At 44.9% G+C, this 12,063-nt stretch overlaps 1 protein-coding gene across 14 annotated transcripts in view; it reads left to right on the plus strand.

The window, feature by feature from the left end:
• The window catches only part of LOC119655867, a 290,524-nt gene that overhangs the window by 138,306 nt on the left and 140,155 nt on the right, over positions 1-12,063 (plus strand). For all 14 annotated transcript variants that reach the window (XM_038061994.1, XM_038062020.1, XM_038062035.1 and 11 more), the window contains exons 6-9: positions 7,416-7,547; positions 7,660-8,031; positions 9,284-11,662; positions 11,727-12,020. In XM_038061994.1, coding sequence (XP_037917922.1) covers positions 7,416-7,547; positions 7,660-8,031; positions 9,284-11,662; positions 11,727-12,020 — 3,177 coding nt within the window. The remainder of the gene's footprint in view (positions 1-7,415; positions 7,548-7,659; positions 8,032-9,283; positions 11,663-11,726; positions 12,021-12,063) is intronic.

Here is a 12,063-nt window from a genome sequence, read left to right on the forward strand (position 1 = left end):
TGCTCACTGACAAACCATGTCATTCTCCTCGCCAATGTAGTACTCACATATGTCAGATCGACTATTGAGCCCGACCTTGTCCCACGAAAAGTGGAAACGTTTCCCGTGTTGGCAAGCAATTCCAGGCATCTAAAGCAGCGCTTAACGGACACCTGCTCCCTGAGTCGGCAAACGACCCAACCTATTTTTACTTTCCCAGCCGCCAGCAGTGTGAACACTGCTTCAGTTGGTAAGCTTATGGTTGCCGTTTGCGTGCCTCCGTATGCCTTCCTCAGTCCCCTGATTGCGGAATCTTGGAAGCCAAGTGGTCCGAACTGCTTTTCTAAGGCGTCGCGGATATCCTCCTTGGTCGTGATTTCGTCAATGTCCTTACATTCGATGACAATCTCCTGCTTTCTGGCCCGTACTTGAGCTTCTTCTCCTAAGGACTTCTCCACCTTGCCGAGGAAATTTTCCACCGTTTTGCCCGGAGACTTCTTCAGTTCCAGCATCAAGTCTCCTTTCTGGGAGAGCAAATGCATACCTCAGGGTTGAGTAATAGACCAGACATGCTTTGGTATGTGCTCAATGGTATCGTGGGACTCGGGATGAATGTAGCAAGTCAACCTAGCTAGATTTGCACCCCCGATGAGGGTCTCGTAAGGGTGCATTCTTCGAGAAATCTTCCATCTAGTTTGCCAGAAAAACTCCGTCTCTTCGGAGGATAAGTTTGGCCGAAAGGGTTAGCAATCTTAAGGCACATATAGCAGACACAAGGATCCATTTTATAATACTCCTCCTAAAAGTAAAGTAGTTTTCCTCCATCTTCCATCTTTCCATTGTGGGCCTTCTTGTTGCTAATCAAGCCAATCCTCCTCCTAGAACGGTCGCTTCTTTGATCAGGATACTCGAAAAAAGAGCTTTGATATCGAAAGACACCAAGCCTTCGTCTTTTTTGGTTTCCCCGATCAATTAAAGATCCTTAGAGAACCCACTTCAATTCTTGGCTGATCTAGTCTCAATCAGGTTTTCCATATTCTGGAACTCCTTCACTGACCATTTGGCTATCTGATGCCTGCAAGACATTTCCGCCGAAATAATTTCCTTCTTCTCCTTTATGAATGGTTTATGGATCTTGAGGGTCCTTTGATCCTTGAAAGTACTTTGTTCGAGACTTTCAGTCTGTTTTTTTCCCAAAGAGTGGTTGACATTCCTTAAAAACTATGTCCATCTGTCCATGAGTTGTGGTAGAGAATTGATCCTAAGTCTTCTGTATGGTTGATTCTACAACTTATCCTTCATTCGACTTCTGTAGTCCTCTTTATCTAATATGACAAGTGCACTCCCTTTATCTGTTTTGATGTAGCAACCAGGCTTCCTTAGGAGCTTATTGATTATCTTTCCCTTTTCGTTGGTGTTCCTGGCTTCCCTTAGGATATTTTTCTTGACGGCGTCCGTTATTGCTACCCAGAGATGCGTTCTTTCTGTTTTGGAGTGTTTGCTGATGTCAGAGAGCATGCATTCATTCCTATCTGTATGTTGGTGATAAAAAGTGGAATATTTGCTCGGCGTTGGACATCAAAGTTCGGTCCATTGGTTAGAAGTATCAGCTGTGGCTCTGTGAAGGGACTGCGAGGGTTGTTTTACCACGAAATTATCGATCCGGTGGATGTAAGGTCCAGGTACCTTCCTCGGCTCGGCTCCTCTTCTGTAGAGCTCTAAACTTCTTATCAAGGAGTTTCCTCTTCCTTTGACTTCGTGAGAAATGATGGGAATGTATCGGGGTACAGATGGGCGATTTTCAAAGGTGATTGATATGCTGTTCGACGAAATTTTCCATGCTCTTAAACGTATGATGTTGTGGGATCACATTTCGTTCTCCGCAACATAAAATTATGAATTAGTGCATATGCAACTGTTTAGGGCTCGGAGAGAGCAAAAAGCGTCAATATTTAGTCTGGTTCGCGCTTGAAGTAGTCTTCCTAGGTCACTGAATAAATTTGACAAAAAATTAAGCAGGTTTGATGTATAGCTACCGCGTCAAACAAGATATGCTAACTAAAATCACAATTTTTCAATAGTCTAGTGGTTCCGTTGAGTTCCCACATCCCTCCACCTCAAGACATACATCATCAACGGCGCAACAACCGGTATCCGGTCTAGGCCTGCCTTAATAAGGAACTCCAGACATCCCGGTTTTGCGCCGAGGTCCACCAATTCGATATCCCTAAAAGCTGTCTGGCCTCCTGGCCCACGCCATCGCTCCATCTTAGGCAGGGTCTGCCTCGTCTTCTTTTCCTACCATAGATATTGCCCTTATAGACTTTCCGGGTGGGATCATCTTCATCCATACGGATTAAGTGACCCGCCCACCGTAACCTATTGAGCCGGATTTTATCCACAACCGGACGGTCATGGTATCGCTCATAGATTTCGTCATTGTGTAGGCCTCAAGACATACAGTCGCATTAAATAAGGGCTCCGTTACTCTCCGTTCTAATGGTTGACTTGACTTCGACAGAAAGCACGGCATATGTGTCGCAATTGAGGGTGCAGTGGTGGTAGGAAAAATAGAGGACCTGAAACAAATTGCGATGACCCTTTAACAGCTTTAACAGGCTCTGTGACGAGACACTTGGTGCTGCCAGATTTGTCTGTTCCTGGAACGATTAGGACTGCGAAGATGGTTGAAGAATTACAAATGGGGATGAAAACCCTCTCTACGTCGAGAAACCTGCCTCATGGTAAACGCAAGCCAGTACCGAATAACATTTTTGCAAACAAAACATTTACATAAGGACTTGCTTCCAACTTGTTGGAAAAGGACGATAGGAAAGATAATGACCTAATTACGATGATGGTTTGAAGGGAACAATGCCGTCGATTAATTACACGGTTTGATGCAGGCTTATAAAGAGAGAAGACCTGGTACGATTATTTCCCATGTAGACCCATGTCCTTGTCACTTCATAACTCAAAACCCACTTCGAGATGAGCAAGGTAATCTGCGTCCTGGTTACTCAACGGTGTGGTTATCGGTCAACTAGAAAATCTTTTTTTATGAAGGGTGGAAAGCTCAAAATCTACCGTTGACTCCAGTCATACAGTTCTGTTATGACCCTTACTCACTAAAACCACCTCCTCCATTCTTCCCGCTGGACTGCATCCCAAGGCTATATCAGCATCTATCCTCCATTCGTATTCACGTTGGTGTTCATTTCTCGTTCCTTCTTCCGATTGACTTCTTCCTGACTTTGCTTCTTATGGATGGCTACTATCAGCTTTTGTGACTTCAAAATATGTTTCGTCAAGTTTTCTGGTGTTAGGTGCTCCCCAGGTGTAGCTGCCAATGCGGACAATATGGAGAATCTCCATGCCGATAGAGATAAGCTCAATAACCCCCATGTCTGCTTAAAAGCTTTGGGTCGCTCGCTCTACCTCCGAATATCCCATATGATTTTCGGTATCCAGCGATCTTTTCGGGACTCGTTCCACCTAACTTACCAATCAATAATAATTTCACTCAGTGCTGACAACCATTGTCTTGCGCTACCTATATTTGGTGACATTCACGCGATCAGTGCTTCAATGCTAATTGCCTTGGCTCTGCATACCCCGCATGTAATTTGAAGTTCATCCACTGGGCAATCATTACCGCTAAATACTTGAGGGCAGGCTGAGAATGTATTATTTATGTTCGTTGGGATCTCCAGCCAAGATTTTTTGTCATAAATTGTTTCATTCGCGTAAATCTCGACCCTATCAAGGAGGCATGCAACAACTGTCAGCCCAATGTTGGTCAATGATAATAATAATGGAGAGTGGATGTCCGCTTCTGCGATTGGTATTTGCTGAGATGTTCTATAAAGGGCGATTTTGCCTCTAGGCTCTAGACGTTATAGCATTCAATCCACGAAAACCCCCACATGTTCCCCATGTTCCATCTTTTTTGGGGAGGTTTCTGGTTGGGAGTTGACCTAAGGATTATTGGATATAGACTAGCCTATTTTGACCACATACTCAAAGTCCTTTTTTTGCTTTTTCTGATCGATTGATTTGAGTTGACGAGGTCTCTTAATCCATTACTAAAAATTTATTGTTATACTCCGTGTTGGTTGCTAGCTGGAATGCTCAGAATCATTACTTTGGAGGTACTCCGTGATTGCCTCTCTTGAAAACCGAACCGTATTCTTCACTGTTAATGAATCCTCGTGAAGAAACTTTGTGTGCGGGTCGGTGATTTGTTAGAAATGAAGACGCAGTCGGCACTAGACGTTAGCAAAGAAAAAAATTCAAATAAAATACTGCACAGACCGATACTTACAGAAATGGTTTCTTTGGCCATAGATGTGGATGGTTTGCCATCGAAAACTGCCCGTTTTTCTTTTATGTCACTCGGTGGAACAATTGGAACCGCTGCGATCGTGTCTATCAACAATTTTAGACCCAACATTTCGTCGTAGACGTGGAGCTGTGTTTGTTTGTTGGCACTTTCGGTTACGGATTTTATAAGCATCATAACTTTTTTTCCGCAGTTTATTTATGGAAACCCAAAGACACTGTTCCTGCATTCTTGCAGAATTTTCAGTGATAATAGCACAATAAACTCGATTTGACTTGACATTGTGATTTGCGCTTTACCAATCAAACATCCTGGGTGGCCGAAGGTGACCAAGAAAAAGTGTCATCTCAGAAACTGAAAAATTTGTAGAAATTGACCGTGAGGGTTCGCCAAACGCGTTTGCTTGCCCCTTCGCCAGGTGCTCTGAGGTGGCGGGGAGGAAGACGGGGCGGCAACCCTGTCGGCCAAACCAAAACCAAGTGGCCCAGGAGAACCTCCACGAGGTGGCACCGGGAAACGCTGTATCACATTGGCTTGCCGATCGTGATGCAGTAGGCGAATGCTTCGAGGCCTAGCAAGGGCGATCAGACCCGAGTCTGCACGGGGACTCATCTGAAGTGGCTTCGGTCACGAAACCTTACCAGGGGTATACTGATACGATGGGAACCGAGGTAGACCCTGGACTCCTATACTTCAGGAATTCCTGTCGTATCTGAGTACAGCTCGGTTAGTTGCGGTTGGCCCCCTAGTGGGAGTTTCATCGGGGTTGTGGTTGATGCTCAAGCGAGAAGAGACCTTCGGGCCTCGACGTGGTGTTGCGTATCAACACGGGTACCGTACTCCATAGTTCGGTTGAGATTTAGGTGATGCTCGCATCCACCAGTATGAATGCCAAGCCATGCACTTGACATAAACTGGTACCGTTATGCTTGTCTAGCGGGGCTCTGATTGTGGTCACAAAATCAATCCGTGTCTGAAGAGGACCGTAGGATTAAGTTTCAAGACAGGTACCTACGTTAAACACCGAGGACTTCACTGCCCCTTCGCCAGACTCAAAAATGTAAGGAGCTGAGAATTCTTCGAACACTTCAGTCTCTCACGCGCCATTCTACTAAACTTCACATGTCTTTATATCGATGTGTGGAGCACATCGAAACCTGAAATATAAACAACCATCGTGATATCGGGCGAACCTAACGAAATATAAAGGAAAAGCAAAAAAAAATAACGATTCAACCCCACCTGAAGTCGTAAAACTCCGGATCCAAATGCCACCATCAAGATGGAAGATCCACGACAGAACGCATCCTCAATCGATGCTTTTCCTACCTCGGATGTTCAGGCAGTGTCGTCTTCGTATTTCTCACCCTGACTTGACATCCTCAGGCCATGATTTTGGAGGATGTCTCTTAACTACTAGAGGTCCCCGAATTCCCGCCAATTCACTCTGCCAGTCATTCTGTACTTTTGATGACAGTGATGGTGGCTTGGTGATTGCAAACCTGTGCAGTGTGTTTGCCAACCTCTAAGATTCTATCAGTCATTTCAGACAACCGTGACAGATCCGTAACCTCTAAAATACTGTGTTCCGCTTGGACACTGACTGGCAGGCATTACAATCAAAGCGTCTCGAGTTCAGGTTCAGAAACTTTCTTTCCTGCTATCAGTCTCATGCCACAGAGGAGGTGTCCGCTTTTCAAGTTGCGACTCCATGAGTAACTCGCAAAGTTCGGGCTCCTCTGACACAGCATAAGCGTTGAAAACTCAACTTCTAATCGCCAAATAGTTTTGGCGACCAAGTATATCCAGGTCCAGCTCGCTGGTCACTTAATCGGATTTCGCCTCATCCTTTGTTACCGACATTGCGCTTCAACACGAGCGAACCACGGATTAGCCATGCCTTCAGAGAAAACGGCAACCGAAAATCAGTCAGACAGTTGACCTTTCTCTCCGTGAGTCGGTTAGCGAATTTTGAATTTTTATTTCCGTCATAATACCTTGCGCAATGTGCGGCAGGTGCCCAAATAGGTGACACGGAGACCCGAACCCCGACATTTTACTAATAAAATTATAAGTTAATGAGTTAATTTCGAGTTACTCGCTTAAATCTTTCGTTTCCTCCATCGTTAGCCCTTGGGCTCAAACCAGATTTTGGTACAAGTATATCCAGGTCCAGCTCCCTGATCACTTTATCGGATTTGTTGTTGTTACTCGTTATGTCTGACATTGCGTTTCAACACGAGGTAACCACGGGGTTAACCACGCCTTTGAAAAGGGCGGCAACTGAACAGCTGCTGACTTTCTTATTTGTAAGTCGATTAGTGAGTTTTGAGCATCGTCGAATTTTTTTTCCGTCATAACAACTTGCGCAATATGCCTAAGGGGCCTAAATTGGTAGCGCAGAGCCCCTGAACCCCAACATTTCACTAAGGTGACGCAATCATTTCGAGGTCACCAATGTAGAGAAATGATATACGAGTTCCCCTACTGAGCACCGCCAGGTAGCTATAAAAGGTATAGTTAAAATCCAAGAACCATAGCCAATATCAACATGTTGCACCCCTTTTTGCCACGCAGGTGGTGCCTGTTGTGGTGTCTCCGTTGGCAGGATTTACTCGGGTGGGGTAAAACGTGATGTGATTGAGCCTCCTGCCATCCAGGTATGATACCTGTCCTGTCTTTTCATGATTATTTTTGGATATTTTAAAACTTTCATGCGCTTTTTTTGAGTCTCTATGGGAGCCATGCTATTCAGTGACCTACTGAACCTCCCCCTACTTCGATTTTGAATTTCTAATGGTCTCCTGAATAAACTTTCAAAGTTATGTGTGGTCCTAACCATAAAAAAAAACATTCGTTCCCCCGCGACGACGGTAATATATGTATGTATAAGTCAACGAATTAATTTCGAGTTACTCGCCTAAATCTTTCGTTTTCCCTGTCGTTAGTATTGGACTCACACTGGATTTTGAAAAATGTTAATCTCGAAATATTTAAGTTTAATGAAATTTATATTATGTGAGTTGGCTCGTAGTCAAGTTTCGGCCCTTTCAATGCATTAACTAACATTTTTGCTACTTTGTTCCCTCCCCAGACATCGATGAATGCAAAGATCCAGCGATTGCAGCACGTTGCGTAGAAAATGCTGAATGTTGTAATTTACCAGCACATTTCCTATGCAAATGCAAAGATGGATACGAAGGCGACGGTGAACAATTATGTACAGGTAAGTGTAGACGTACCAACTCTACTCAATGTCCCTAAAGTAAGGAATCAGAAGTAGCTCCTTTGGAAACAAGGACTTCGTAGCATGTTTCATATTATCCAATCTCTTCCAGACATTGATGAATGCCAAAAACCAAACGCTTGTGGACTGAACACAAATTGTATAAATGTTCCTGGAAATTATTCGTGTGAATGTCGCGAAGGATTCTATGGTAATCCATATGATGGTTGCGTAGATGTAGACGAATGTGCTGATCCGAAAGCTTGTGGACCTGGAGCCAACTGTGTGAACCTCGAGGGCAGTTATCGCTGCGATTGCCCGCCCGGTTTCCATGGTGATGCTCGCTCAGCTTTGGGATGTGTTGACTATGATGAATGTGGTCGATCCCCATGCGGACGAAATGCAATCTGTACGAATATTGAAGGTAGTTTCAAGTGTTTATGTCCCGAAGGATTCGCGGGAGATCCAATGGATACTTGCGAGGGTAAGTACAGTTCTGATGCTTTTCCAGCTATTATCTCACATTGCATTGCCTTTTATTAATATGATACCAATTAATTCATTAATTCATGCGCACAAACACATTTTATTGCAACGAATTAAACCAAAACACTACTTCACGGTGAATCATCATTGCATACATCATATAATCTCAAACACCCACCTAAACACAACCCCATAATTATAACATGGACACGTGCGAACTAATATCACACCAACAAACCGCATAAACAAAAAGATATGGATGCGTGCTCTAACAATCCTTGCCCCAATGGCGCCGAATGCATTAATACGGATGGCGGATTCAAGTGCAATTGTCCGGCTGGTCTCGAACTTAATGGCGCCGAATGCACTGACATAAATGAATGCAATCGAGAGAATGCCTGCGGCGTGAATGCGAAATGCATTAATTTCCCAGGCTCTTTTAAGTGCTTGTGTCCACCCGGCTTTCGAGGACAGGGTGATATATTTTGTCGAAGTTAGTAAGACATTGATTCTTTTGCATAAACATTAACACAACAGATTACAGTAGAGGTAGCGTACTAACATGCCAAACAAGCAATTCTAGGAGGTAGAAGGGTGTCCTTTTTGCCTCCAAACTGTGCAAACAACAAACCAATCACGCAGGATCATAAACTTCACATATGGATATCCTTTTAGAAAATAATTTAATTTTTTCAAAGGACTCAGCAAGTCTAGACTATCTAAAAGTTGAAAAAATAACAAAAATACTTTCGGCTGTTGGGTGCTCCCAGGGCAGAGGTGAGGCAGCATCTGATGAGTGGCCTCTGCCCTGGACAAAACTCCCAGTCAACTTTTTTGAAAAACTTGGGAGTCCGTGGACCACAAGAGAGGAAGTAAATTGCTTCCCAAGTGGTCCGGTCCGCCATTAATTGGGTGGGGACTCAGGACCCCCAGCATCCTCAACAAAAAAAAAAATCTTTTCTACGTCATTCAACTAATACCGTATTTCGGGAACCGTCTCCTTCTTCAGTGTTTGTACTGGATCAAAAAGTACGGCCACTGAAGAAACAAACAATGGATTCCCGAAATACGACTCAAAACGGTGAATAGTTCTTTTGTTCTCGAAGGCTATCTAGATTGTCTGTTGTTTGCATTAGTTGCCCTAAATAAGAATGCCAAATGCTAGACCATAAAACATCACATTTGCATCTTTTCCACATGTATCTTAAAATCCAATTCAAACAACTAATAACCCCAACCAAACCACTTAGATATCAACGAATGCCAAGACAATCCATGTGGTGAAAATGCCATTTGCACGGACACAATTGGAAGTTTCATCTGTAGTTGCAAACCAGACTATACAGGTGATCCCTTCCGAGGATGCGTGGACATTGACGAATGCCAAACTTTAGAAAAACCATGCGGTGATCATGCCATCTGCGAGAATACAGTCCCCGGATACAATTGTATCTGCCCACAAGGATATGAAGGTCGGCCAGATCCGAAAGTTGCTTGCGAACAAATCGACGTCAACATCCTCTGTAAAACCAACTTCGATTGTACAAACAATGCAGAGTGTATCGAGGGTCAATGCTTCTGTCAGGATGGATTCGAACCAGTCGGATCAATTTGCGTGGATATCGATGAATGTCGAACTCATGCCGATGCTTGTGGAGTGCACGCCACATGTGTAAATACACCTGGATCATACAGATGTGAATGCGAGGCTGGATACATCGGAACCCCACCAAGAATAGCATGCAAACAACCTTGCGAAGATGTCAAATGCGGAGAACATGCCTACTGCAAACCAGACGGAAATGAAGCCTACTGCATCTGCGAAGAAGGATGGACTTTCAACCCACAAGACATTGCCGCAGGATGTGTTGATATCAATGAATGTGACACCGTCCATGGTCCATTTGGACGCTGTGGAATCAACGCTACTTGCACAAATAATCCCGGAGGATACTTCTGCAGATGTCCCCCAGGCTACACCGGAGACGCAACTGTTAAATGTACCGATTTAGATGAATGCTCAAAACCAAACACATGCGGCCAGGGAGCCATCTGCGTAAACACAGATGGAGGATACACATGTCAGTGTCCTGAGAACAGTATCCCAGACCCCGATCCAACAGTTAGATGTGTCGCAATTGTCACATGCACCCAAGATAATGATTGTCCTGGAAACGCTATTTGTGATGAAAAACAACGTTGTCTGTGCCCAGAACCCAATATAGGAAACGACTGCCGACATCCATGCGAGGCAATCACATGCGGACCGAATGCGCATTGTATGCTTGTAAACGGACATGCCCAATGCCTCTGCGGAGAAGGCTACACCGGCAGTGCAGGTACTCTTGGAGGATGTAATGATATTAACGAATGCGTCGGCAACCCATGTCCTGAAGGTGCCATCTGTACCAACACTTTGGGCGGATACTTATGTCAATGCCCTGGAGGATCTTCAGGTGACCCATACCATGGAGGATGCTTGCGAGTGGAAACGCCGTTCAGATGTAGCGAAAAGAACCCATGTCCTGCCGGAGAGCATTGCGTCACAGACAGCTTCTCTGACGTTAGCGTCTGTATTTGCCAACAAGGATATGAACGCGACCTGGCTACAGGCAAATGCCGAGATGTCGACGAATGCTCATCTAACCGCGAAAAGCCAGCCTGTGGACTGAATGCTTTGTGTAAAAACCTACCAGGAAGCTATGAATGTCAATGCCCTCCCGGATTCAACGGAAATCCATACAACCTATGCGAGGAATGCAATACTCCGGAATGCCAATGCCAACCACCTTACAAACTCATCGGTAACACATGTATGATCGCAGGTTGCTCCAATGGAGAAAAATGCGGAAAGGGAGCCGAATGCATATCTATCGCAGGAGGCGTCAGTTATTGCGCTTGTCCTAAAGGATTCCGAGCAGAACCAGATGGATCATGCACAGATGTTGATGAATGTGCAGAAAGCCTATCCTCTTGCGGATATGGCGCTCAATGTATCAACACAGAAGGTGGCTACACTTGCGTTTGTCCACAAGGCTATGGTGGTGATCCGTACAATGGACACTGTGCTCCAGCTCAACGCAGATGTTCCGCCGACAAAGAATGCGGAGCCAATGAGAAATGCGTCCAACCAGGTGAATGTGTTTGCCCACCACCATTCTTCCTTGACCCCACCGACGGAAACAAATGCAAAAATCCTTGTGAACGATATCCTTGCGGTATAAACGCCAAATGCACACCCAGTGATCCACCTCAGTGCATGTGTGAAGTTGGCTTCAAGGGAGATCCACTACTAGGCTGCGTCGATGAAGACGAATGTTCTCATTCACCATGTGCATACGGCGCAGACTGTATCAACCAAAAAGGCGGATATCTCTGTGTTTGTCCAAAAGGAATGACTGGTGATGCCTATAAGAGCGGTTGCATCCTTGAAGATGGTGTAGCGAGGAGCGAATGTAAATCAAATGATGACTGCGCCAGTAATTTGGCTTGTATGCACGGAACATGCACCAGCCCTTGCGCAAATCTCCTCTGTGGACCAAATGCCTACTGCGAACCTGAAAATCATGCCGGATGGTGCCGATGTCGGGTTGGATTCTCAGAAGGACCAAACGGGGAATGTGTATCACGTAAGTTTCAACTACGATCTCTAACCACTAATTCCATCCACTCAACGAGCACTTTTCTCTACAGAATGCAAGGATTTTCTTTGCGGCGAGGGAGCACTATGCATTCCAACTGCTGACGGACCAACATGTAAATGTCCACAAGGACAATTGGGTAATCCCTTCCCCGGTGGACTCTGTACAACAGATCAGTGTTCTAGCACTCGTCCTTGCTCCGAACCACAAGTTTGTATCGGAGGACGTTGCAAAGAACGATGCGACGGAGTTGTTTGTGGTATTGGCGCTACTTGCGACAAAAATCTTGGCACATGCGTATGCGAACCACACTTCATCGGAAATCCAGATTTGCTGTGTATGCCTCGTAAGTATTACAGCTTTTCCCGTACGTCTTCCTTCATCAATTC

The sequence above is a fragment of the Hermetia illucens genome, chromosome 1 (genome assembly GCF_905115235.1).
Source record: "Hermetia illucens chromosome 1, iHerIll2.2.curated.20191125, whole genome shotgun sequence".
Taxonomy (NCBI): domain Eukaryota; kingdom Metazoa; phylum Arthropoda; class Insecta; order Diptera; family Stratiomyidae; genus Hermetia; species Hermetia illucens.